This window comes from Gobius niger (genome assembly GCF_951799975.1).
Source record: "Gobius niger genome assembly, chromosome: 11".
Lineage (NCBI taxonomy): Eukaryota > Metazoa > Chordata > Actinopteri > Gobiiformes > Gobiidae > Gobius > Gobius niger.
Window position 1 is genome coordinate 32,675,267 of NC_136862.1, and position 27,313 is coordinate 32,702,579.

A 27,313-nucleotide genomic window follows, 5' to 3' on the forward strand; every position below is an offset into this window, starting at 1 on the left:
GGATGTATTGAACCGTTCGGTTCGGCCTGTTCGGTTCGGTCCACTTGCGTACCGTTTCGGTGTATTATTTTCATTAAATAATGTAAATTTATTATTAGCGTCATAGTAAGTGCCGCAGAACAAAGTTCCTACGCGAGTTTCCGCACGGACGCTATTGAGTGACGTACATTGAAGCTGCATGAGTAGCCGAGAGAAACTACAGGCGCTGGCTTTAAGTATTTGATTAAAAGTCTTGAGCCTCGCTACAATATCCCGTCACGTCCGCACTTCAGCCAAAAAGTTACACCAGCGCTCAGAGCCGGTTCTTCCTATACGCAAACTACGCAAGGTGCGTAGTGTTGTTTCACTGATTAATCAACGCGTTGTTACGACACAGGCTCTTCCAGCGCGCACTCACTCTCCGCCTACTTCGCCACATATAACACCAAAACGGAGTAGTCTGGTGAAGTGAATGAGCAGGAGAGACCGACCGCCTTCCCCCGGTCTCTTCCAAAGCGCGAGTGCTTCTCCGCTCGTGTCCCGCTCGGCCGTCTGTCTCCCGGTGCTCGCTTCGCCTCATGCGCGGCTCCTCCGCGGTTGCATCATGTCACCTGTGTCCCGGGCGCAGCTCTCATGTTTTCACTGCGCAGACTCTGGGCCTCACTCTCATTTAAACCCTCTTCTTACTGTGTCTGGTGAGTCTAGCGTATCAGGACAGTAGTTTGGCGAGTAGACGAGAGTAAAAAGCCGTTCACTGTGGCCTTTTTGTTGAGTTGAATCCACATGGTTCTCATGAGTTATAGTAACTCTCATTATAAGAGTGCAATTTATTTAAAATATCACCCAAATGGGTCACTTTTATTTATTTTATGCAAGAATTCTATTGTGTAATGGCAGCTTTTCAAAAGAAAAATTTTGTTAGTTCTTATTTATTTGTACCGAAAATTAACCGAACCGAGCCCTCCAAAACCGTGAACCGAACCGAATACAATTTTAGCGTACCGTTACACCCCTAGTATTAACGTATTGAGGAGAGACACAACTTTTTTTCATACAGTCATCAATTTTTATGTTCTTTGTTTATGCTTTCTCCTGCAACATCTTAGTTTTATTGTCAAAGTAAATATTGGACCAAATTCACACATTAAAATGACCATTTGTGAATATTCACCTTTGGATTTTTTCCTAAAAGTATTAGAAATGTGTGTAACGCATTCTCCACTCACAAAAACCTGACCTGCCTGTTGCTGTTGTATTAGAGTAGATTGAACTTTAATGTCTACATCAGTTTAGATTTGTCTTCGGTTTACCATCAAGTGCTATAGGTTGATACCATACCATAAGTCTGAGTCTATCTACACCAGGGGTGTCCAAACTTTTTTCATGGGGGGCCGCATATTGAAGTGTACACGGGGTGAAGGGCCGTAGATCAGTAGTTAGTGCCGCAAAACCATCGACCAGGTTAAAATTGTGCCCCATACCTCTATCTAAGCTTAAAACCTTCATGCCAACTAAATGTTAGTTGTTTGGTTAGAATTGTATAGAATTATTATATTTCAAATAAAAAGGTCCATCTCTGGTGATGTGTACCGATACAGCAAGAGGCCGAGGGCCACTATAAATTGAGACTGGGTTAACTCAAGCTCCAGTTAGACTGACTCAGGCAGGGTTGCCAGGTCCTTGGGCAGGTTTGACTCCTGAGACCTGGCAACCCTAGACTCAGGTCAGCTTTAGACTGGGTAAAGGGGAAGGGAATCTTATTTTATATAGTGTGTTTCATGACACAAGTCCCCCAAAGGGGGAAAAGGAATGGGGATTTTCATTCATGTCATACCAGCTGCAATGCAGCCAGTTTCTCCTGGGGCAGACTGACAGAAGCGTGGCTGCTTAAATCTAGACCACCAACTCACACTCACTTAGATGTGATGTTTAGATGGGCTTTGATTGGATTTAAAGTGGACTGGACAAGCTCAAATTTAAATGATTGAAATATTACCAAATACCACCAACGCTTGGGTCTCCAGTACTCAGCGGTGATAAGCTACTGTTGTAGCCACAGGTGCCCTGGGAGCTGTGGCTATGGAAACAAGGCTGCCAGTATATGTGTCGACCAATCCGACCAGCACATCTCACTCACCCACTACATTCATATATAGACAATATGGGCTAAGTTTCATGCCCAAGGACACAATGGCAGTCTGCACCTGCGGGAGTTTGGATTCTAACCGGCAACCTCACAATCACGACTCCGCTTTACCATCTGAGCCACTGTCAAGGGTAGAAATGGGATTAATTTTTAGAAACAGTCCACAGTTACTGAGGTATTATCAAATATGAACGATATCACATGTATTTTTGTTATATCGTTAAACCGTATCAACCTTTTATCAGCCGAGGGCGATTTCAAGAGCATTAAGTTGTTTGAGAGATACCAGTTAAAAACGAATCCTAAAGACTTAGACGTTCTGTGTAGTTATAGGATATTGACCCCATATTATAGCAAAATAGTTTTGTTTTAACCTCGTATTGAGTCACATGAACAGAAACAACTGTATTTGTATTTGATTCAAGAAAAATAAGTCTTTTATACCTTAAAAAAAGTACTTTTGTTGGTGACTGCGTTAAACCATTGTGTATATTATTTAGAGATGACACTAGCAACATATTCGGTATTGATTGTCAAAGAGGTTTTGAAAAGTAGAAATAAGTACTAAAATTCCCAAAAGTCTGTCACAAATGTCCCCAAAGTTAGTGAAAGTTGTTAGTTGCATCAAGGCCTGATTTTAACCCTACCCCCCTTTGAAAAGCCCTAAAACTCATAAATTAAAAAAGATATGCAGCTCAAATTGTATTCACAGAATATTTAGTATATCAACATCAACTGTGCCAAGTTTGAAGCAAATCCAAAAAGGTGAAGTTGAACTTTTGTCCAAAAAGCTGTAACTTCACCATGGAATGTTCCCACAGGCCTATATGGACAAATGCATGAGAATTCCACAGCTCTGAGAGGGAGCGTGGAACACATTTTCTGTTATAGCTGCTGATCCGTTTGAGGTACTGAGCTCGTCTTGGGCTTAATGTGAAGCTAATGAGTTGGGGCAGTTTTCTATTTACATTTGAAAAGGTAAAAATAAACAAAAAAGACAATAATGCACTCATTTGTGAAGTGCTTTTCTTATCTATATGACATTTATTTTTCATTTTTGCAGATATATAGTTGAATATATGGAAAAAGAAAAAGCTAAAGCCCAAAACTGTCATATTCCTTTGTTCCTCATCATGTCAGCTTTCTTTGTTTTAAATTTCATTCATCTGTGACTCTGTATGTGACCTCAGCACTACTTTGGATAGAATCACAAAGTTCCGTCTGAAGCCTGTACCGTTAAAGTGGTTTTTGGGGTCCCACAGCCGAACGGGGCCGAGTTGCAATGGGGGGTCCCCACTGGTAATGACCCAGGATATACTCTACTGAAAGATACTAGTTTGGAAAAGGTAGCAAAAATGTGCCTGAGGAGGGGGTCTGGCTCCCGGTCTAAGAGACTGTGTGATGGTGCGAAGGGTCCCTGGCGATTTTTACGGCTTTGCGGGTGAGACGGGTCGAGTACATCTCCTTAATAGAGGGGAGAGGGTCTCCGCTGATCTTCTCCGCTGCTCTCACCATGCACTGGAGGCTCCTTCGGCAGTGCTGGCTCCGTGCCACACAGTGATGGAGCTGGTCAGGATGCTCTCTATAGTCCCTCTGTAGAAGAACCACACAGTGATGGAGCTGGTCAGGATGTTCTCTATAGTCCCTCTGTAGAAGAACCACACAGTGATGGAGCTGGTCAGGATGCTCTCTATAGTCCCTCTGTAGAAGAACCACACAGTGATGGAGCTCCAGACATAAACACAGCCTATTAATAGCTGCCCACCGCCTCACTTTTAAACTTTTAAACTCTTTACAATGTTGTGATTTCATGTGAACGCAACCTGCTAAAATTGATGCGATGCAACCGACATAACACCATATCAAATAAGTAAGTAGTGTTTTAATTATATGTAAGGCCTTCGTTTTCACTACATTTGGAATTGTTTTTTAAGTGCAAGCTTGTTGATGGAAGTTTTTTTTTATAACCCCTCAACCCCCACCTGAGCCGAGCACACTTTCTCCAGTTTGGCTTAACTCATATATAAAAGCTTATTTTATTTATTCATTTATGATTTAACTTTTATTTAACCAAGATTGTTCCACTGAGATTAAGAATCTCTTTGTCAGGGGAGTCCTGGCCCCAGAGGGGAACCTACTGTACATGTTTTTAGTGGTAGAGGAAACCGAAGTGCCCGGAGGAAACGCAGACACAGGGAGAACATGCAAACTCCACACAGAAAGGCCCAATCCAGGTGGGAATCGAACCCGGGACCTAAGCTATGAAGCACGAGCACTAACCACTGCGCCACCGTCGACATCTTGAAAAACGCATGAAAAATAGCGACAAATCGAGAAGAAAATGAAGATGAAATCGCAACAAAAAGCAGCAAAAAATGTGATAAAAAAGAGACAAAAATGTGACAAAACAGTAAATCCTATAGTAAATAAATGTACAATTACATTATGCTCGTGGGCAAAGATGCTTGTGCCAGACTGGAGCTTTTAGATTGGGGTTAAGCCGAACGTGGGGAAAATGCGCTCGGTTAAGGCGGAGGTTAAGAGGTTAAAATCACCTATAATAACTCCAGTTTGTGTCCAGAGAAGGAAATCTCTTCACATGAAGGCAGCTTTCACTTCCACACTTTCACCAGTAGATGGCGACAAAGCTCTACATCTGAATGAAAATGTAGCCAGACATTTTCATATTATATTAACAAAAGTAGCTACATACAGTTGAATACCTCATATATACCTTGATCATACAAAAGTGCAGCTTCTACACTTAGGCCTACTTGAGTTTAAAACAATAAAAATAAAATAATAATAATAATGTTTGTTCCGTTTCCAACCTTGATTGCTACAAACTTCATGATGTTTAAAAGAGTCAAAGCTTGTATTTTCTGTTATAGGCAGTACAGTTCATGGTATTTTATCTGGAAGTGTTTTTCACATTAGTTTATGTTTTGCGTCACGGCTGAAACATCGGCTAAACCAGACTTTTGTTCAGTTGCTCGGGTACCTTTTAACCTGTTTACCCCCCAGGCCTAGATCAAGCTGTCTCCGGTTCGGCTTTACCCAAATCTTGAAGCTTCTCAACTGGTCAGCAATAATTTAACGCCTACATTTTTGAAAGCTAACACTTACAAAAGTGATCATAACTTTTTTGTCACGTTGTCGCGACGTTTTTATCACATTATTGAAGCGTTTTTGTTGTGTTTTCCATCTCCTTCATCTTCCATCTGTTTTTGTCAATTTCTGTTGTTTTTTCATTGCTTTTTTGTTGCTTTTTGTCATGTTTTCGCGACATCGCCAACACTTTTTTGACCTTTTTTCGTCTAAAAAGTTTTGGACCTGGTTTTAGACCTGGTTTTAGACCTGGTTTTAGACCTGGTTTTAGACCTGGTTTTAGACCTGGTTTTAGACCTGGTTTTAGACCTGGTTTTGGACCTGGGTCCAGGACGTGGTTAGACCTGAAGTCTTTGAACTAAACCAGGGTAAAGTATAGGTCAGTGGAGCTGAGACTGCAATGCCCAATCATCCAACCAATTTGGATTGAAAGTGCTTTAAATGTACCTCAAACTGTTGCTTTTACGAACTATACTTATACTCTCTAGCAGCTAATGGCATTTCTTAAACCTGTCATTTATTTACATTGTCAGTGAAATGATAAAAAATGTATTCTTTGTCCCGTGATGGTGATATGGAAAAGTCCTGTTTTAAACACTGGGCATGAAATAAAGGCCTGGTATTTGGGGAAGTGTTCCGCAGTGTGGCTTTGAGAACATTTGGCAAACCTAAAACATGCACAGGAGCGAGTCTCTGTTTGGATCATGCTTCTGTTGTAAAAATTCAAATAAGTGTAATGTTTATTTTGAATAAACAGACTGATTTCAGTGGTATCTACAGCATTTATTGTTTTTGTTTTTTTTTACACAATAATAAAATGCTTTTATGAGGAATGACAGACAAATCATTTCATAAAAATACATTGTTTTTTATCAGAAAATAGAATATTTACAGAAAAATACTGTTTTTATGATGTGCTTTTCCCTTTAACTGTGAGCACGGGACTAAAGCAGGTCGAGCACGGCCCAAACTCTGCTACTCTAGTGAGGACTTCTTCATTCTGTTGCAAACAAACAGAGCAGACACTATGAAAATAATATGACTTTTCTTTTGCAGCTGAAGAGTTTAAAGCTGAGGCGAAAAGCAGCAGAATGTACAGCCCACACAATGTGCAAAACGCGCCCAAAATAAAAATACATTTGGAAGTTTGACGTGGATTAGAATGAGGGGAAATGGACACAGGGACCAAACCAGGACTAAGGGAAGGATTTGATGGTCTTTTTTGGACTCTTTTTGGCGGACTATTAACATTTATCACACACATACATCTTTGAAAATGCCCATTTATGGTCATGTTTGAAGCAGCCAGGAGGGGAATACAAAAACTTTCTCCCATTTCTCCATCGTTCTCCAACAAACGCTGAATTATGAAGTATATTTTTCTACTAAATGAAGACACCGAGTCATGGGGAGGAGCAAAGTGCTTCAACAGCCCATAAATACTTAAAAAACGGACAATGCTAACCAGGGATCTAATGTTAGCTTCATGCTACGTGTGCTAGCGTTAGCAAAGCAATGCTAGCGAGTGCCATTTTTCGCTTCTACTGAACAATTTGAATAAACATCCACATGGACCCAACTTTGGCGTGATTTACTGGTGTGTTATAAAATGTTTAGAGTTCGCCAGAAAACGGCGGGAAAAAAGGGAAAAAGTGTGATTCCATGAGCATTGTTGCCGTCTCGTTCTATGTGGATGTTTTCTCACAGCAGCTTGTCCAGCAGAAGTAAATAATCGGCACTTGTAGCTAGCGTTAGCATGTAGTATCTTTGTCTGTATCTTTATTTAAGACAGACAAACTTTTTTTGGCCGGGATCCCAAAAATTGACACTTTAACAACTCCGGACCCCCATAGTATGAAGTTAATGTCTCTTATGCTACTTCAGGGCAAGTTAATATGTATTTAAAGCATTTATTTTTAATATTTAAAGCAGTACTAAGTAACTCTTCCCCCTCGAGGCCATAAGCGCAACTGCAGGTGTCGTAGCAAGTTACAATTTTTTAACTTATTAATTGTCTTGGAGAGTAAATACTACGCTGACAGAAAAGAGGGTTACTGTGCATCCAATTATACAATGGAAATATTTTTTTTCAGTCAAACTTGGCTGTAAATACTGTTAAAAGCGACGTTAGCCCGCAGATAGCTTTGCCCGTTAGCATGTTAGCTTCTTCGTGATTCCATTACGTGTGTGTATTGGTGGCTCCGGTCCGGTGGCAGTCAAGTTGCAAACATGGTTTTCTGTCCACAGACACCAGGGGGAGATGAAAGGGGGAGGGTTTATTAAGGTAAACACGTTACTTAGTGTTGCTTTAAATATTAAAAATAACAATATATAATAATGTATATAATGGAACTAAATGGACGTCTCATGACAATCCGCATTGAGGGACAACTGGGACAAGGACTGAGCAAAACTGGGACACATCAGTGGGTTTGGATAGATCTATTGGGCCATGGGACAAAGGTCTCAAACCTGGGACATGTGGTCACCCTATATTAGTGCGTATTTGATATTAGGTGGTTAGCATGGTGCCTTTACAAGTGTTGACCTTTATGACCAGTGTTTTTTAGGGTTTCTGGTATGTTTTCACTGCCGATGTTGATCAAATACGCACATCAAAGGTCACATAATTCATCTTTAACATTCATCATATGTCAAGCTTCAACCCTAGAAACAAAAAAAGAAGCCTCTTTTAGTTGGCCACGTTTTTCCACATTTTGAAACATTCTCTGCACAGAATCAGGAGGTGAGGAACTTCCTTGTGTCCATTTCCAATAACAATCTTTGCGTTTCAACAAAAATATGAGGCTGAAAACTGTACAAACTATTTACATTTTTTCACAACTTTAAAAACTGTACAAATCACGACAAACAAGCATTTCAGATCTACAGCTCTGTGCAAAATCGGGTAGACCACTGCCAAGGCACCGCCAAGACAAGAACAGCCACTGATCTCAGAGCTAGCATCAAAAACGACTAGAAAGAGATGATAAAACTAAGAAGTCTTTCTACTAAACAGGCGCATCATTGCTTTTTGAGTGTCTAGTTCAAATATTGTTGCTTTTTTTCATTTTAAGTGTTCGACTTGACAGGGGGAAACATTCAGAGATGCTTTGGTAGATGATTTGTCGTGTTTGTAGCCGGTGACTGTCCATGTGTCCGTCACAGGATTTACTCTACTTTAACGTTTATTCAAAGACTACATAACCAAACACAATCTCCTCCGATGTGTTCAAAGATGTGTTCAGCCTTAAACTTAAACCTAGTGATTTCACCAGCTGAACGAGCCCATGTCCGTCTCTGAACGCATTCCTGCAGCGCCTCGCCTTTATTTGGACCGGGATTTTGCACAGAACTGTAGACGGAACACAAATTACAAATCAAAATCAAAAGGTATGCCCTAATTTTGTGCTCAAATCAGAAAAACATTTCACACCCACTGATCTTCTGAGTGAAGCCGCCGGCCTAAAGCTTAAACACCGTTACATTCTCTTCATAAACGCGTGTTTCTGATTTGAGCGCTGACAGAGGATGAAGCGAACGTCACCTACACAGACATAACTTTACAGATTGTTACGTTTATTTCCAAAAAAAAAAACATCAAACCTTCATTTTTGGTGCTTTTTTGTTTGTTTGTTTCTGTAAGTGCTTCATTTGTGACTACGGTTCCCACAATCCTCCGCTCACAGGTGTTGGTCTCAGCTCACCGTCCCATCAGGAGCCACTGGGCGGGGCTAGTGCTGGTGCGGGGAGAAGGAGGAGAATGATGGCGGCGCGCTGAGAGGGGGGGAGTCCACGGCCTCGGACACACTGTAACCACAGGACCTGGGTTAGTCCCTGAGACGGGAAACATTAGAGACAGTCTGCTGACTCCTCCCCGTTTACGCTTGAAAAGGACTCCTCCTACCCAGACCTAAAAAGGACAAGAGGGCGGGATCTTCACTGTAGGGTCAGGGGTGTGTTGGGGGTCAGGAGTGTGTTGGGGGTCAGGAGTGTGTTGGGGTCAGGGGTGTGTTGGGGTGAGGGGTGTGTTGGGGGTCAGGGGTGTGTTGGGGTCAGGGGTGTGTTGGGGGTCAGGGGTGTGTTGGGGTCAGGGGTGTGTTGGGGTGAGGGGTGTGTTGGGGGTCAGGGGTGTGTTGGGGGTCAGGGGTGTGTTGGGGGTCAGGGGTGTGTTGGGGGTCAGGGGTGTGTTGGGGGTCAGGGGTGTGTTGGGGGTTTGTTTGTTTGTTTGTTTGTTTGTTTGTTTGTTTGTTTGTTTATTTGAGCAACAGATGCATGCAAGTATAGTATACGTGTAACATACAGAATTCTTCACAACATAAGAGGTAACTGCTGCTCAAAGGGAGTAGGAAGAAGTTAGTTATAACTTATAAGGCCCTACTCCTCATTTCAGACTTACACAACTTAAACTACTGCTCACGGCACAATATTTTTAATTTATAATTAAGCTTTAACCATGAGATCTATGCGGCAATTCCAGACTGAGGAATTGCCTTAGTAGCGAATTAAATCAACAAAAACGGCTCCACTTAGCAAATCCCAAACAGTAAAGTCATTAGTTCATAACATTCTTGTGTTGCTCTTGCATAAGGTTGAAGGTGCACATTCTGGACATCACATAATAAATCCGGATTCATCACATACTTCTCATTATCAAGGATCAAAATAACAAAGACAATTCATAGTTCAGGAACAGAAGATTAATTACAGGAGTTTTGCATACTTTTCCAGTATTTGCTTTCTGTACATTATTTTAAATTGTACTACAGTTGAACACATTTTTAAATCCTCTTCTAATGAGTTCCAGAGGTCGACTCCACTTTGTGTAACAGACATACTTTTTTGAGTTGTACGGGAATATTTTTTCTTAAGATTCATTTTCCTTCTTAGGTTATAACCCCCATCACGGTCTGAAAACATGATTTGAATGTTTGCAGGGAGTAAACTGTTTTTGGCTTTGAAGACAACTTGGGCAGTTTTTAATTGCACCACTTCTGTAAATTTGAGAATCTGCGACTGTACAAATAGTGGGTTGGTGTGCTCCCTATATCCGGTCAGGGGTGTGCTGGGGTCAGGGGTGTGTTGGGGGTCAGGGGTGTGTTGGGGTCAGGGGTGTGTTGGGGGTCAGGGGTGTGTTGGGGGTCAGGGGTGTGTTGGGGTGAGGGGTGTTGGGGGTCAGGGGTGTGTTGGGGTGAGGGGTGTGTTGGGGTCAGGGGTGTGTTGGGGTCAGGGGTGTGTTGGGGTGAGGGGTGTGTTGGGGTCAGGGGTGTGTTGGGGGTCAGGGGTGTGTTGGGGGTGAGGGGTGTGTTGGGGTCAGGGGTGTGTTGGGGTCAGGGGTGTGTTGGGGGTCAGGGGTGTGTTGGGGGTCAGGGGTGTGTTGGGGTGAGGGGTGTGTTGGGGGTCAGGGGTGTGTTGGGGTGAGGGGTGTGTTGGGGGTCAGGGGTGTGTTGGGGGTGAGGGGTGTGTTGGGGGTTGGGTGTGTTGGGGTCAGGGGTGTGTTGGGGTCAGGGGTGTGTTGGGGGTCAGGGGTGTGTTGGGGTCAGGGGTGTGTTGGGGGTCAGGGGTGTGTTGGGGGTCAGGGGTGTGTTGGGGTCAGGGGTGTGTTGGGGGTCAGGGGTGTGTTGGGGTGAGGGGTGTGTTGAGGGTGAGGGGTGTGTTGGGGTCAGGGGTGTGTTGGGGTCAGGGGTGTGTTGGGGGTCAGGGGTGTGTTGGGGTGAGGGGTGTGTTGGGGTGAGGGGTGTGTTGGGGTGAGGGGTGTGTTGGGGGTCAGGGGTGTGTTGAGGTCAGGGGTGTGTTGAGGGTGAGGGGTGTGTTGGGGTCAGGGGTGTGTTGGGGTCAGGGGTGTGTTGGGGGTCAGGGGTGTGTTGGGGGTTGGGTGTGTTGGGGTCAGGGGTGTGTTGGGGGTCAGGGGTGTGTTGGGGGTCAGGGGTGTGTTGGGGTCAGGGGTGTGTTGGGGGTCAGGGGTGTGTTGGGGTGAGGGGTGTGTTGGGGTGAGGGGTGTGTTGGGGTCAGGGGTGTGTTGGGGTCAGGGGTGTGTTGAGGTCAGGGGTGTGTTGAGGGTGAGGGGTGTGTTGGGGTCAGGGGTGTGTTGGGGGTCAGGGGTGTGTTGGGGGTCAGGGGTGTGTTGGGGGTCAGGGGTGTGTTGGGGGTCAGGGGTGTGTTGGGGGTCAGAGGTGTGTTGGGGTCAGGGGTGTGTTGGGGTCAGGGGTGTGTTGGGGTCAGGGGTGTGTTGAGGTCAGGGGTGTGTTGGGGGTCAGGGGTGTGTTGGGGGTCAGGGGTGTGTTGGGGGTCAGGGGTGTGTTGAGGGTGAGGGGTGTGTTGGGGGTCAGGGGTGTGTTGGGGGTCAGGGGTGTGTTGGGGGTCAGGGGTGTGTTGGCTGTGTGTTTCGCTGGCACGTCTTGCAAAGTATTGTGGGAATGCAACCTTTCCAGGCCGGCAAAATGGAGTAGATGAGAGCAGCTTTGAATTAAAATTTAGATGTTTATGATATATTTGTTGCAAATTTACTCCACTGCGAGATCTGAACTGCTAAACCACCTCAAGAATCCCTGTTTATAGAGCTCTAAAGTCCAGGCTGAGCAGCTGTGACCAATGCTGATGTTTGTGTTCTATCTCAGCGCTCAGATCAAGAGCACGGTGAAGAGGAAGCTGTATGAGGACAGCCGTGTGCCACTCTCCTCTGAGGCGCAGAAGAAGACTCTGAAGAAACCTCCCTCGTCTGCGGCATCAGTCGCCGCCATCGCAAAGGCAACCTCCACGTCGGCACCCGTTTCTGCGGTGACGGCTCCCACGCAGGTCGTCGTGGCCACGGGCATGCAGACCGGAGCCTCGCTGGCCCCTCCTCCAATCAAGAAGCAGAAGACTGCAGGTGAGGGTTAACGTACGCAGTTAGCAAGTCGGCTAGTCCGGAAATGTCTCAGCGTTCATTAACCTGCTCAATGTATTTTTCCTATAGCCATTAGCATAGCCTGCTCAATGTATTTTTCCTATAGCTTTTACCAATAGCCTGCTCAATGTATTATTCCTTAGCCGTTAGCATTAACCTGCTCAATGTATTATTCCTTAGCCGTTAGCATTATCCTGCTCAATGTATTATCCCTTAGCCGTTAGCATTATCCTGCTCAATGTATTATTCCTTAGCCGTTAGCATTAGCCTGTTCGATGTATTATTCCTTAGCCGTTAGCATTATCCTGCTCAATGTATTATTCCTTAGCCGTTAGCATTAACCTGTTCAATGTATTATTCCTTAGCCGTTAGCATTATCCTGCTCAATGTATTATTCCTTAGCCGTTAGCATTAACCTGTTCAATGTATTATTCCTTAGCCGTTAGCATTAACCTGTTCAATGTATTTTCCTATAGCCACTAGCATTAGCCTGTTCAATGTATTTTTCCTATAGCCGTTAGCATTAACCTGCTCAATGTATTATTCCTTAGCCGTTAGCATTATCCTGCTCAATGTATTATTCCTTAGCCGTTAGCATTAACCTGTTCAATGTATTTTCCTATAGCCACTAGCATTAACCTGTTCAATGTATTATTCCTTAGCCGTTAGCATTAACCTGTTCAATGTATTATTCCTTAGCCGTTAGCATTAACCTGTTCAATGTATTATTCCTTAGCCGTTAGCACTAACCTGTTCAATGTATTATTCCTTAGCCGTTAGCATTAACCTGTTCAATGTATTTTCCTATAGCCACTAGCATTAGCCTGTTCAATGTATTTTTCCTATAGCCGTTAGCATTAACCTGCTCAATGTATTATTCCTTAGCCGTTAGCATTATCCTGCTCAATGTATTATTCCTTAGCCGTTAGCATTAACCTGTTCAATGTATTTTCCTATAGCCACTAGCATTAACCTGTTCAATGTATTATTCCTTAGCCGTTAGCATTAACCTGTTCAATGTATTATTCCTTAGCCGTTAGCATTATCCTGCTCAATGTATTATTCCTTAGCCGTTAGCATTAACCTGTTCAATGTATTATTCCTTAGCCGTTAGCATTAACCTGTTCAATGTATTTTCCTATAGCCACTAGCATTAGCCTGTTCAATGTATTTTTCCTATAGCCGTTAGCATTAACCTGCTCAATGTATTATTCCTTAGCCGTTAGCATTATCCTGCTCAATGTATTATTCCTTAGCCGTTAGCATTAACCTGTTCAATGTATTTTCCTATAGCCACTAGCATTAACCTGTTCAATGTATTTTTCCTAAAGCCGTTAGCATTAGCCTGCTCGATGTATTTTTCCTATAACTGTTAGCATTAACCTGCTCAATGTATTTACCTATAGCCATTAGCATTAGCCTGCTCAATGTATTTTTCCTATAGCCGCTAGCATTAGCCTGCTCAATGTATTTTCCTATAGCTATTAGCATTAGCCTGCTCAATGTATTTTTCCTATAGCCGCTAGCATTAGCCTGCTCAATGTATTTTCCTATAGCCGTTAGCATTAGCCTGCTCAATGTACTTTTTCTATTCACCTTATTCCAGAGGCTCGCGTGGGCGCCGCCCAGGGTTGCCAGGTCCGCGGTTAAACGGAATTGGGCGGAATTGGGCGGTTTTTAAAGCCATTCCGCGGGTGAAAATAACTGTCTGTGGTTTTTTGCCTTGCTGTAATCAATGTTGAATTGATCAAAGTCACTATTTTGAAGGCAAATCCAAGGCTCTGTAAGCTGCTTTTTCAATAAGGGAGGGGAGTAGGGGTGGTTTCTCATCATCGTAGGAGCACATGGGCTCCGCTAACTAGTAAACAATATTGAAAATTCTAGCCGTGCCGTATGTTTTCCGCGGTTTTCAGATATTTTTGGGCGGGTTTGGCTGCCCATACCTGGCAACCCTGGCGCCGCCATGAATTGTGCCCGCCCCTTTTCTCCTATCTGTTAACATGGGACTGGAGAAGTCCACATAAAATCAGTCACTACGATGAGTGGAGATGGTCCAGGATAATCACAATTATCTGAATATCACAATCCATCACCAAACTCAGGGGCGCACAACATCAAAAACATCCTGGGTTTTTTGTTGATTGATTTGTGCCAAAATTAAGGCACAATTCAATTAAAATGTCAATAAATGTCATTCAAAACATGAAATCTGATGCAATAGACGTGAAATCTGTTTCTCTGAAATGAATGACATTATTGACAATTATGACGACAATTATACTCAATAAGTTCATCAGAAAATATGAAAATGATGGTCCAAAGTCCATTTAGGCCTTTTTTTAAATCAAGTTTGTCCTTGTGTCCTTTTTACTCTGAAACCTCCACATTTCCGTTCATAAGGGCGATACGTTTATTGGGAAAAAATGCCTAATAAATGACATTTAAGAGCGATAGATTTGACTTGCCTGCATAAACCCTGAGCCATAATGGGATTGAACTGAGGAAAAGAAAAGCTCTTTATGTGGACAAAACCATTTGGGGAGTCCCTGCGCAGACATTTGAGGCTGATGAGTTGCTGTTGTGTTGCTATGGTTACAAATTCTTCATTTATGTTTTTGTTGCCGTTTCAGACGTGACCCTGAGCGCTCTCAACGACTCGGACGTGAACTCTGACCTCGTGGACATCGAAGGCCTCGACTCCAAAAAACTCAACTTTGACCAAGGTACAACTCGGCCTCCTCACAGCAGGGGGCGCTACAGGGATCCACATACATGAGCTTAGACGAGTTGATGCGTAGCTGTCTGGTCTTTGCGCGTGCGCTCAATAACGCAAAAGCATCACAGACGTTGTTAGCGTTTACCCTTTCCTCCTCTCCACTATGGACCCAAACGGGGCTGAAGTTAGAAGCGACCATTTACCGTGACGTGAGCGTTTACACAATCCAAGTATAGATACAGACGGCATCGCGTCATAGAAGGGGGCGTGGCTTCGCCGAGGGGGAAAATAGAATCTTTAGAGCATTTGGCCCGCAATGTAATTATATTTGGCCCGCGAGGTTATACCAAATGACTACTCGAGCTGGCCCACCGGTATTATACTTTTTTTTTCAGATTTCGCATATCTGGACTATTAAGTTCTATATTGTATATAGGGGTGTAACGGTACGCTAAAATTGTATTCGGTTCGGTTCACGGTTTTGGAGGGATCGGTTCGGTTAATTTTCGGTACAAATAAATAAGAACTAACAACATTTTTCTTTTGAAAAGCTGCCAATACACAATAGAATTCTTGCCTAAAATAAATAAAAGCGACCCCCTGTGTGAGGACCACTAACCACTAAACCACTGTGAGACTGGGATTTAGGACGACTACTAGTCTATTTCCCTTTTTAAAATAGTAAATGGCAAATGGTCCCATTCTCTCACCTCTGGTCCCTGACCCACAGATTGGGAACCGCTGATTTAAAACTAACTGAAACCTGCTCCTGACGGTTGTGTCTGTCTTACCGCTGAGAATTAGCCTGTGAGTCGCCCAACCCGTTTTAGACTGTGAGCCGCGCATGAGGCGAAGCACCGGGAGACAGACGGCCGAGCGGGACACGAGCGGGACACGAGCGGGACACGAGCGGGACACGAGCGGGACACGAGCGGGACACGAGCGGGACACGAGCGGGACACGAGCGGGACACGAGCGGGACACGAGCGGAGAAGCACTCGCGCTTTGGAAGAGACCGGGGGAAGGCGGTCGGTCTCTCCTGCTCATTCACTTCACCAGACTACTCCGTGTTGGTGTTATATGTGGCGAAGTAGGCGGAGAGTGAGTGCGGCTGGAAGAGCCTGTCCCCGTAAGGCCAATGATACACTGGACGCGTTTTTGTAGCCGAATTGGTCTGGGAGTGCCTCTCCGCGTGCATTCGCAAGGCTCGCTTCAGTCGGCTCCCTGTTCATCAGATGAGCGCGCTCTCGTGCGTGTACACTGCAGCCGAGGCGGCGCAGCTGAGCGCCTCAGCCCAAAGCCGCTTCCGCTCCTAAACTCAAAAATGCCTCCGTGCGCATTTTTCTCATCTGCGCCTCGTGGTGCGAAGCCGATTTCTGTCTGAAAATGTATAAAACACATTATTACTAAATAAATAAAAGATTGTCCTGCATTGTATGATTATTTATATGAGTGTATACAAGTTTAAGATTATTATTATGATTTTTGATTATGATAATTATTATTATTACGACTATAGTAGTAGTATTGGGTGCTTATTTCATAAAGAGAGAGGAATATTGCCTGACATATGGCAGTATAGCTACACCACCTTGTCATTTTTCCACATCAAGACTTTCCCTCAAGTCACTCTGCTGCTCTGTTTTTGTGGCCTCGTCACTTTTCCCAAAAGGAAAGCAGTGAAGGTGGATGACATCAAGTTGATTGAGGCCAAGACATGCGTTCAGTTCAACAAAGAAACAGGTGGAGTGAACAGCGTGGCGCTTCACAGCGCTCGCCTGCAGTTACATGTACGCGCTCTGCGCGGGAGAGCTCGGCCGCTCGGGGCGCTTGGCCGCTCGGGGCGCTCGGCCGCTCGGGGCGCTCGGCCGCTCGGGGCGCCCGGCCGCTCGGGGCGCCCGGCCGCTCGGGGCGCCCGGCCGCTCGGGGCGCCCGGCCGCTCGGGGCGCCCGGCCGCTCGGGGCGCCCGGCCGCTCGGGGCGCCCGGCCGCTCAGGGCGCCCGGCCGCTCAGGGCGCTCGGCCGCTCAGGGCGCTCGGCTCTGAAAGGCGCGTGCGGTGTATCACTGGCGTAACAACGCGTTGATTAATCAGTGAAGCAACACTACGCACCTTGCGTAGTTTGCGTATAGGAAGAACCGGCTTTGAGCGCTGGTATAACTTTTTGGCTGAAGTGCGGACGTGATGGGATATTGTAGCGAGGCTCAAGACTTTTAATCAAATACTTAAAGCCAGCGCCTTCAACGACTGCAGTTTCTGAGTTTCTCTCAGCTACTCATGCAGCTTCAATAGCGTCCGTGCGGAAACTCGCGTAGGAACTTCCTTCCGCGGCACTTAATATGACGCTAATAATAAATTTACATTATTTAATGAAAATAATACACCGAAACGGTACGCAAGTGGACCGAACCGAACAGGCCGAACCGAAGCGGTTCAATACATCCCCATGAACCGTTACACCCCTAATTGTATAGTAATAAGTGTTGCTTGTTCCATATTCAATGTTAAAGCAAATCTTGTTTGGGTCCATATTAAAAGGTTCATTTGTTCAATGGTGGCCCGCGACTTTGTTCAAGTTTTACATTTTGGCCCACTGTGTATTTGAGTTTGACACCCCTGCTGTAAAGGCTCATGTAACCGTATTGGAAAACGTGGAAGTTGCTTCTAACTTCACCTCCGTTTGGGTCCATAGAGGAGAGGAGGGGAGGCTTTTGCCGTCTGTGCTTTGTTTACGTGACCAGACAGACCAGACAGCTACGTATCAACTCGTCTAAGCTTAGGTAAAAACATATCTCAGTATTTAAAAACGGTGGCCTATTCCCTTAAAATGTCCAAATTTGAAAAGCCACAAATGCAAATTCTCCTCTCGCTCCTCTAACTGAATGTGTCCTAGCTCCTTCTCCTCTCCTTTTTTCCTCTGTGCCCTAGCTCCTTCTCTTTGATTCAAATAAATCAAACAGCGTGCAAATGCATTTTAAAAGTCACTCCATGGGGACATGGGTTTAATGTATGCGCACGCATGGAACCAGAACAGTACTAAACCTACCATTCTTGTTCAACGTGGCACACCTCAGCCAAATTCCACTGTGTCATGTCAAAACACACTTGCATGCCGGAGATTGAGAAGAACGTTAACAAATGCAGACAGAGGAGAGAGGAAGAGTTAAAAAAGACAAGTGAGAAAATTAAGGAAACAAAACAAAAAAGGTAAGAATAATGGAGTTTTGGGCTTTTTAGAAGAGATTTGGGATTTTCTCCCAAAGGCCTTTAAATAATTATTTTGGTGTGTTGGGGGTGAGGGGTGAGGGCCTTCGTCAGGGTAATGCCCTGACGAAGGCCTATACGGCTGAAACGCCATAGAGGCCGTATAGGCTTTCGTCAGGACAGTACCCTGACGAAAGCCTATACGGCTGAAACGCCATAGAGGCCGTATAGGCTTTCGTCAGGGCAGTACCCTGACGAAAGCCTATACGGCTGAAACGCCATAGAGGCCGTATAGGCTTTCGTCAGGGCAGTACCCTGACGAAAGCCTATACGGCTGAAACGCCATAGAGGCCGTATAGGCTTTCGTCAGGGCAGTACCCTGACGAAAGCCTATACGGCTGAAACGCCATAGAGGCCGTATAGGCTTTCGTCAGGGAAAGCCTATACGGCTGAAACGCCATAAAGGCCGTATAGGCTTTCGTCAGGGTACTACCCTGACGAAAGCCTATACGGCTGAAACGCCATAAAGGCCGTATAGGCTTTCGTCAGGGTACTACCCTGACGAAAGCCTATACGGCTGAAACGCCATAAAGGCCGTATAGGCTTTCGTCAGGGTACTACCCTGACGAAAGCCTATACGGCTGAAACGCCATAAAGGCCGTATAGGCCTTCGTCAGGGTACTACCCTGACGAAAGCCTATACGGCTGAAACGCCATATAGGCCGTGTAGGCCTTCGTCAGGGTACTACCCTGACGAAAGCCTATACGGCTGAAACGCCATATAGGCCGTGTAGGCCTTCGTCAGGGTACTACCCTGACGAAAGCCTATACGGCTGAAACGCCATAGAGGCCGTATAGGCTTTCGTCAGGGTACTACCCTGACGAAGGCCTATACGGCTGAAATGCCATATAGGCCGTGTAGGCCTTCATCAGGGCAGTACCCTGACGAAGGCCTACACGGCTGAAACGCCATAAAGGCCGTATAGGCTTTCGTCAGGGTACTACCCTGACGAAAGCCTATACGGCTGAAACGCCATAAAGGCCGTATAGGCCTTCGTCAGGGCAGTACCCTGATGAAGGCCTATACGGCTGAAACGCCATAGAGGCCGTATAGGCTTTCGTCAGGGTACTACCCTGACGAAAGCCTATACGGCTGAAACGCCATAGAGGCCGTATAGGCTTTCGTCAGGGTACTACCCTGACGAAGGCCTCTACTGCTGAAACGGCTGAAACGCCGTATAGGATTTCGTCAGGGTACTACCCTGACGAAAGCCTATACGGCTGAAACGCCATAGAGGCCGTATAGGCTTTCGTCAGGGTACTACCCTGACGAAGGCCTATACGGCTGAAACGCCATAGAGGCCGTATAGGATTTCGTCAGGGTACTACCCTGACGAAAGCCTATACGGCTGAAACGCCATAGAGGCCGTATAGGCTTTCGTCAGGGTACTACCCTGACGAAGGCCTATACTGCTGAAACGCCATAGAGGCCGTATAGGCTTTCGTCAGGGTACTACCCTGACGAAGGCCTATACGGCTGAAACGCCATAGAGGCCGTATAGGCTTTCGTCAGGGCAGTACCCTGACGAAGGCCTATACGGCTGAAACGCCATAGAGGCCGTATAGGCTTTCGTCAGGGTACTACCCTGACGAAGGCCTATACGGCTGAAACGCCATAGAGGCCGTATAGGCTTTCGTCAGGGCAGTACCCTGACGAAAGCCTATACGGCTGAAACGCCATAGAGGCCGTATAGGCTTTCGTCAGGGCAGTACCCTGATGAAGGCCTATACGGCTGAAACGCCATAGAGGCCGTATAGGCCTTCATCAGGGCAGTACCCTGATGAAGGCCTATACGGCTGAAACGCGTAGGCAATGTTTTAATCTAATGGCCATGCTGCAATAAAGGCCTTTTACCAATACTACCTCAGTTTTGTATCTTTTTAAAGTCTATTGCTGATCCCTGCACTGAAGAGCACCAAAGTTAGATCTTTGAAGAAAAAAGCAAGGATATCCACGCAGTGCTCCTGCATGTTTTAGTTTGCTTGGGCAGGAGCAGTGTTTGGCCTGGAGTTTCTGTTCCGAGTCAGGCCCTGTGTGTTCGCTGTAAGAGCAGATGTAGGCCGTTTTGAAAAATGGCTCTGGTGTTCAAAGGATTTATCCATTGCCCTATTGATTGTTTCTTCCTCCATTTGCTCCTGGATAAAATCTCTCCTCAGAGAGAGGATACTAGCAGTTGGAGAACACTCTGCATCTGGGTGGCGTTGCATATTTTCTGCCAGCAATGTTGGAGATTGGCTCATGTGTTCAGAGGATGCATTAGTTTTCCTCCTGAGCGCTTCCTCCTCATTTAGCATCTGGATAAAAGCTCTCTTCTCAGCGAGCTTGCGTTCTTTACAAGACACTTTTTTCCAAAGTCCTGTAAAGAAATTTTTCACAGAGGCTTTTACACTGCTCGAGTCACCTTTAGTCTGGGACTTCCTGTCATCTTTGTACAGGAAAGAAAAGTTATTTCTGTTTGGCGGGTAGACTGAAGGTGCATAGAAAAGGTGAACAGGAGTCTCTTGATTCTGTTTGCCACGGGGGCTAGACTCTGTGTTGAGAAGGACTTCCTGCTTTTCCTTTCTTTGGACTTGATGCGATTTGTTAAGGAGTGTCCTCTGTTGAGAAGGAGTCAAATCCTCCTGCTGTGTCAGATCGTCGAACTCCTTCACCTCCCACTGTTCTGTTTTGATAATGCCATTGACATAACTCTCAACAGTCGTCTTTGTGGAAGTGTGACGCCCGTCAGGGGAGAATTGTGTCATCGACTCTTTCTGTCTTTGACACCTCTTTGGAGAACTGATCATAAAGCTCTCATTGGATCTAGGGAGGGTGGACTCTACCTCTTCCCTGAGAAACTGGCCAGGAGCAGAGTGTGGTCTGGACTTTCTGTTCTGAGTCAGGTCCTGCGTGTTTGCTGTCGGATCAGATGCAGGCCGTGGTTTTGAAAAATGGCTTTGGTGTTCAGAGGATTTAGCCATGGTTCTTCTGATTGCTTCTTCCTCCATTACCTCCTGCATAAAATCTCTCGTCAGAGAGAGCATACTAGCAGTTGGAGAACAGTTTATTTCCTCGTGGAGCTTTGTATTCTCTGCCAGCAATTTTGGAAATTGGTTCATGTGTTCAGAGGTTGTATTTGTTTTCCTTCTGAACGTTTCCTCTTCCATTAGCATCTGGATAAAATGTCTCTTCTGAGAGCGCGCGCTAGCAGTTGGAGAACACTCTGTATCTGAGTGGAGCTGAGTATTTTTTGCCAGCAATGTTGGAGATTGGCTCATGTGGTCAGAGGCTGCATTCATTTTCCTCCTGAGCTCTGTCTCCTCTATTACCATCTGGATAAAAGCTCTCTTCTTAGCGAGCTTGCGTTCTTTACAAGACACTTTTTTCCAAAGTCCTTTAAAGAAATTTTTCACAGAGGCTTTTACACTGCTCGAGTCACCTTTAGTCTGGGACTTCCTGTCATCTTTGTACAGGAAAGAACAGTTATTTCTGTTTGGCGGGTAGGCTGAAGATACATCAAAAAGGTGAACAGGAGTCTCTTGATTCTGTTTGCCACGGGGGCTAGACTCTGTGTTGAGAAGGACTTCCTGCTTTTCCTTTCTTTGGACTTGATGCGATTTGTTAAGGAGTGTCCTCTGTTGAGAAGGAGTCAAATCCTCCTGCTGTGTCAGATCGTCGAACTCCTTCACCTCCCACTGTTCTGTTTTGATAATGCCATTGACATAACTCTCAACAGTCGTCTTTGTGGAAGTGTGACGCCCGTCAGGGGAGAATTGTGTCATCGACTCTTTCTGTCTTTGACACCTCTTTGGAGAACTGATCATAAAGCTCTCATTGGATCTAGGGAGGGTGGACTCTACCTCTTCCCTGAGAAACTGGCCAGGAGCAGAGTGTGGTCTGGAGTTTCTGTTCTGAGTCAGGTCCTGCGTGTTTGCTGTCGGATCAGATGCAGGCCATGGTTTTGAAAAATGGCTTTGGTGTTCAGAGGATTTAGCCATGGTTCTTCTGATTGCTTCTTCCTCCATTTGCTCTTGCATAAAATTTCTCCTCAGAGAGAGCATACTAGCAGTTGGAGAAGAGTTTATTTCCTCGTGGAGCTTTGTATTCTCTGCCAGCAATTTTGGAAATTGGTTCATGTGTTCAGAGGTTGTATTCGTTTTCCTTCTGAGCGTTTCCTCTTCCATTAGCATCTGGATAAAATGTCTCTTCTGAGAGCGCGCGCTAGCAGTTGGAGAACACTCTGTATCTGAGTGGAGCTGAGTATTTTTTGCCAGCAATTTTGGAGATTGGCTCATGTGGTCAGAGGCTGCATTAGTTTTCCTCCTGAGCGCTTCCTCCTCATTTAGCATCTGGATAAAAGCTCTCTTCTTAGCGAGCTTGCGTTCTTTACAAGACACTTTTTTCCAAAGTCCTTTAAAGAAATTTTTCACAGAGGCTTTTACACTGCTCGAGTCATCTTTAGTCTGGGACTTCCTGTCATCTTTGTACAGGAAAGAACAGTTATTTCTGTTTGGCGGGTAGGCTGAAGATACATCAAAAAGGTGAACAGGAGTCTCTTGATTCTGTTTGCGACCGGGGCTAGACTCTGTGTTGGGAAGGACTTCCTGCTTTTCCTTTCTTTGGACTTGATGCGATTTGTTAAGGAGTGTCCTCTGTTGAGAAGGAGTCAAATCCTCCTGCTGTGTCAGATCGTCGAACTCCTTCACCTCCCACTGTTCTGTTTTGATAATGCCATTGACATAACTCTCAACAGTCGTCTTTGTGGAAGTGTGACGCCCGTCAGGGGAGAATTGTGTCATCGACTCTTTCTGTCTTTGACACCTCTTTGGAGAACTGATCATAAAGCTCTCATTGGATCTAGGGAGGGTGGACTCTACCTCTTCCCTGAGAAACTGGCCAGGAGCAGAGTGTGGTCTGGAGTTTCTGTTCTGAGTCAGGTCCTGCGTGTTTGCTGTCGGATCAGATGCAGGCCATGGTTTTGAAAAATGGCTTTGGTGTTCAGAGGATTTAGCCATGGTTCTTCTGATTGCTTCTTCCTCCATTTGCTCCTGCATAAAATTTCTCCTCAGAGAGAGCATACTAGCAGTTGGAGAAGAGTTTATTTCCTCGTGGAGCTTTGTATTCTCTGCCAGCAATTTTGGAAATTGGTTCATGTGTTCAGAGGTTGTATTCGTTTTCCTTCTGAGCGTTTCCTCTTCCATTAGCATCTGGATAAAATGTCTCTTCTGAGAGCGCGCGCTAGCAGTTGGAGAACACTCTGTATCTGAGTGGAGCTGAGTATTTTTTGCCAGCAATTTTGGAGATTGGCTCATGTGGTCAGAGGCTGCATTAGTTTTCCTCCTGAGCGCTTCCTCCTCATTTAGCATCTGGATAAAAGCTCTCTTCTTAGCGAGCTTGCGTTCTTTACAAGACACTTTTTTCCAAAGTCCTTTAAAGAAATTTTTCACAGAGGCTTTTACACTGCTCGAGTCATCTTTAGTCTGGGACTTCCTGTCATCTTTGTACAGGAAAGAACAGTTATTTCTGTTTGGCGGGTAGGCTGAAGATACATCAAAAAGGTGAACAGGAGTCTCTTGATTCTGTTTGCCACGGGGGCTAGACTCTGTGTTGAGAAGGACTTCCTGCTTTTCCTTTCTTTGGACTTGATGCGATTTGTTAAGGAGTGTCCTCTGTTGAGAAGGAGTCAAATCCTCCTGCTGTGTCAGATCGTCGAACTCCTTCACCTCCCACTGTTCTGTTTTGATAATGCCATTGACATAACTCTCAACAGTCGTCTTTGTGGAAGTGTGACGCCCGTCAGGGGAGAATTGTGTCATCGACTCTTTCTGTCTTTGACACCTCTTTGGAGAACTGATCATAAAGCTCTCATTGGATTTAGGGAGGGTGGACTCTACCTCTTCCCTGAGAAACTGGCCAGGAGCAGAGTGTGGTCTGGACTTTCTGTTCTGAGTCAGGTCCTGCGTGTTTGCTGTCGGATCAGATGCAGGCCGTGGTTTTGAAAAATGGCTTTGGTGTTCAGAGGATTTAGCCATGGTCCTTCTGATCGCTTCTTCCTCCATTAGCTCCTGCATAAAACCTCTCCTCAGAGCAGTTGGGTGATAATTTGTCTCTGGGCTAACACCACTGACACTTCTCTCAAGCCCATCACAGGGGAAACTTGTCCTGAACTCTTTTGGTCTTGGGTGGGTCGGTGGTCTCTTGGTGTCACCGCTCCAGCCCAGCTCAGAGGGAATGGACACGTCTGTAACCTCAGAGGGTTCCTCAGAGTCAGATTCCACATCCATGTCTTTGTTAAATATTGATTTGATGAATGCTGTGGCCGTGTAGACAGGTTTTCTGAAGGCTGTCTTTGCGCTGTCTTGGCGCTTGTGAACGTTTCTGAAATGTCCTGGGCGGCAAAGTGATTACCTGGTATCCCAGGTAACGGAACTCTTGATTCTTGCCATTGTTGCCATGGTTACACCAGCACTCAAATGAGAATGTGATGATGTCACAGTACACAGTGGGAGGCAGGAGCCAGTTTTAATTTATGAATTACAAAAATGCTAGCTAATATCAGCCACTGGGTCCATGATCTCTCTGTACAAGACCAAAAATGTCCTCAAAAACGAAATACTTTTACCTCTATATAATATTATAGACCTTTAGAACCCTGTGATGTCACCTGAAACCTAATTGCCCATATATGGTCATGTTCGAAGCAGCCAGAATTGAGTATGGTGTGAATGAATAATGCAATGTAAAGCATCTTTGAGTGTCCATAAAAGCACTATATAAATATATACCGATGCATTATTGTTATTAATTATGAATATGTTTTTCACCTAAATAAAAGATACACAGACATGGAAAGACCTCACAAAAATAACACTTTTACTTACACACAACTTAAATGAAGAGGATTTAGCCTTTAGAACTGAGGCCTCTTTTGAACGCTAATTTGTTTCTGAGGTAAATTCATGAATGTTTTCTTGCTGATATCACCTAAATGTAGCCTCTGGGTATGGGACATGTCAAAAAGGCGGCCCGCGGGCCAAATCCGGCCCCTGACTTGTACAGCATGACTTCCTGAGTATGTCAAAAAGAGAAAGTAAGTCTCTGTTCCTGTGTGGAGTTATGGATTTTGAAGGAAATAACCAGTATGCTCATTCCAGCCACTAGGGGGCAGCTTAGACTAAAAAAAGGAAAGAATTCCACACATGATGAAGGCACTGACATAATAAGAGATATAAGCATATCATAGCCAAGTGGTAAATGGACAGTCTGCCCCAGGGCGGCTGTGGCTACAATACCACAGTGTGGTATTGTGTACTGTGTACTATGAGAAGTACTATGAGAAGCTTGTGACACAGGCTTGTAAAGCGCAATACAAGTGTGAACCATTATTATTGCAGTCCTGTTAGGCTTTTCACCAAATCAGCACCATTTTAAAATCAAAGCTCAATATAATTCATTTATTGGAAAACAGTTTTCTCTATAGTATTTTCCTGTTTACATTATAAACACGCGGGCGCATATTGATCGCGTCATAGGCGGCCCGCGGCCCGCCAAGGAAGCTAGATTTCGGCCCACAAACCCAAATTAGTTTGACACCCCTGCTTTAGAGAAACAATTTTCCACTCTTTTAAGCCATTTTCTGGTGGATTATGAACTTATTTATCACATAAATAAAGTCAGGTGTAAATCGGGCCCTTATGGATATTTTCTCACAGCACATTGTTCAGTAGAAGTGAAAAAACGGCAGTTGTAGCTCGTGCTAGCTAACCGTTAGCATTAGCCCGATGCTAACATGTAGCATCAAGTTAGCATTCTCTGTTTTTTATGTATTTATGGGCTGTTGAACCACTTTGCTCCTCTCCATGTCTTTGTATCTTTCTTTAGTAGAAAACTATGTTCATAATTCAGCATTTGTTAAAGTAGTTTTTTGAATAATAGAGAAAGTTTAGATTTTTCTCCAAATTGTTTCCCCCTTAACTGTTTTAAAACAGGACCATATATGGGTGATTCCAGAGATGCCGTCTGTATCTATTGCTGGGTTGCAGGAGCCCGTTTTTCCTATTAACAGCATTACACTTTCACAAGCCGTAGCTCAAAAGAAAATGTATGAATTAGAAAAATGATCATTAATGTCAGTCACTGGGTCCATGATCTCTGTACAAGACCAAACATTTCCTCAAAAACAAAATAATTTTTCCTCCATACAATAGCATTGGCCTTTAGAGCGCTGTGATGTCACCTGCAACCCCAGCAATAGTCCCACAAAAGCAAACATGTCCATTTTCTAAGCGGATAAAAAGGGGAACTATATACATCTGATGTCGGACGATCCTCACGTGCTCCGAGTTGGGGAAAACAACATGGCGACGCACGGACTAAAACATATATGTATATATTTTTGTGTATCCCTTTAGTTGTTCTGGCCACTTGCCATCTGTCACTGAGCTCCTGCGAAGGACTTAAGCCTCTACGGTTATAAAATGTACTGTTAGCCTTGCCATGCTAATATTGCTAACGTCCACTGAGGGCTAACTGCGCTCTCTAAATTATTTGTAACTTTATAGATATAACCACACTGTTTGGGTTTTTATGTTTATTTTGTCAGATTTTTACCAACTCCTAGCTTGAATTATTTGTATATGTTAGACCAGACCTGGGCAAATTACGGCCCACGGACCAAATTCGGCCCGTGAGATGATTGAATTTGGCCCACGACTTGTAGGGCATAAATTCGCAAGTATGTCCAAAAAAAAAAAAAGTAAGTCTCGAGCCCATTCCTTTGCAGAGTTATGATTTTTGAAAGAAATTACCAGAATGTTGGTAATTCCCCCGCCCTACATAATTTAGTGTAATGGACAATAGGATAAAGTTGCAGAACAGGTTTGAGTTGTGTTAGACTAAAACCAACATTTTGAACTGGACAACTGTCCCACTGAAACCTTTGGCTCTTGTTCCTCTGACCTGTTTTTTCCTGTTTTGTTGCAGAATCTCTGAACCTGGACTCGAGCCTCATCATGAACTCCAGCGACCTCCCGCTGCTCTCCCGCTGACCCCTGACCTCCGCCTGAACCCGGGAGCGACTTTCCTTTTCTCTTTAGCAGGACTCTTTGACGAAGTAGCACAGTTTTGCCTGAAGGTGGCGCACTGAGGAGCGTGTTACATTTGATATACTTGTTTATTTTTGGAGGGGCGGGGTTTGCAGATTTTCTCATTTGTCGGTTTGTGGTTTGGTTTCATTT

The 27,313-nt window shown here is 44.9% G+C and overlaps 1 protein-coding gene across 1 annotated transcript; it reads left to right on the forward strand.

Moving 5' to 3' along the window:
- Positions 1-11,824: 11,824 nt before the first annotated feature.
- LOC306970797 (BPTF-associated chromatin complex component 1-like) lies at positions 11,825-27,205 on the forward strand (the record flags this gene model as incomplete). The annotated part of the gene is made up of 3 exons (XM_079566827.1): positions 11,825-12,101; positions 14,750-14,842; positions 27,060-27,205. The coding sequence occupies 3 exons, from the start codon at positions 11,825-11,827 to the stop codon at positions 27,122-27,124; spliced, it is 435 nt and encodes a 144-aa protein (XP_079422953.1). The 3' UTR covers positions 27,125-27,205.
- Positions 27,206-27,313: the final 108 nt, after the last annotated feature.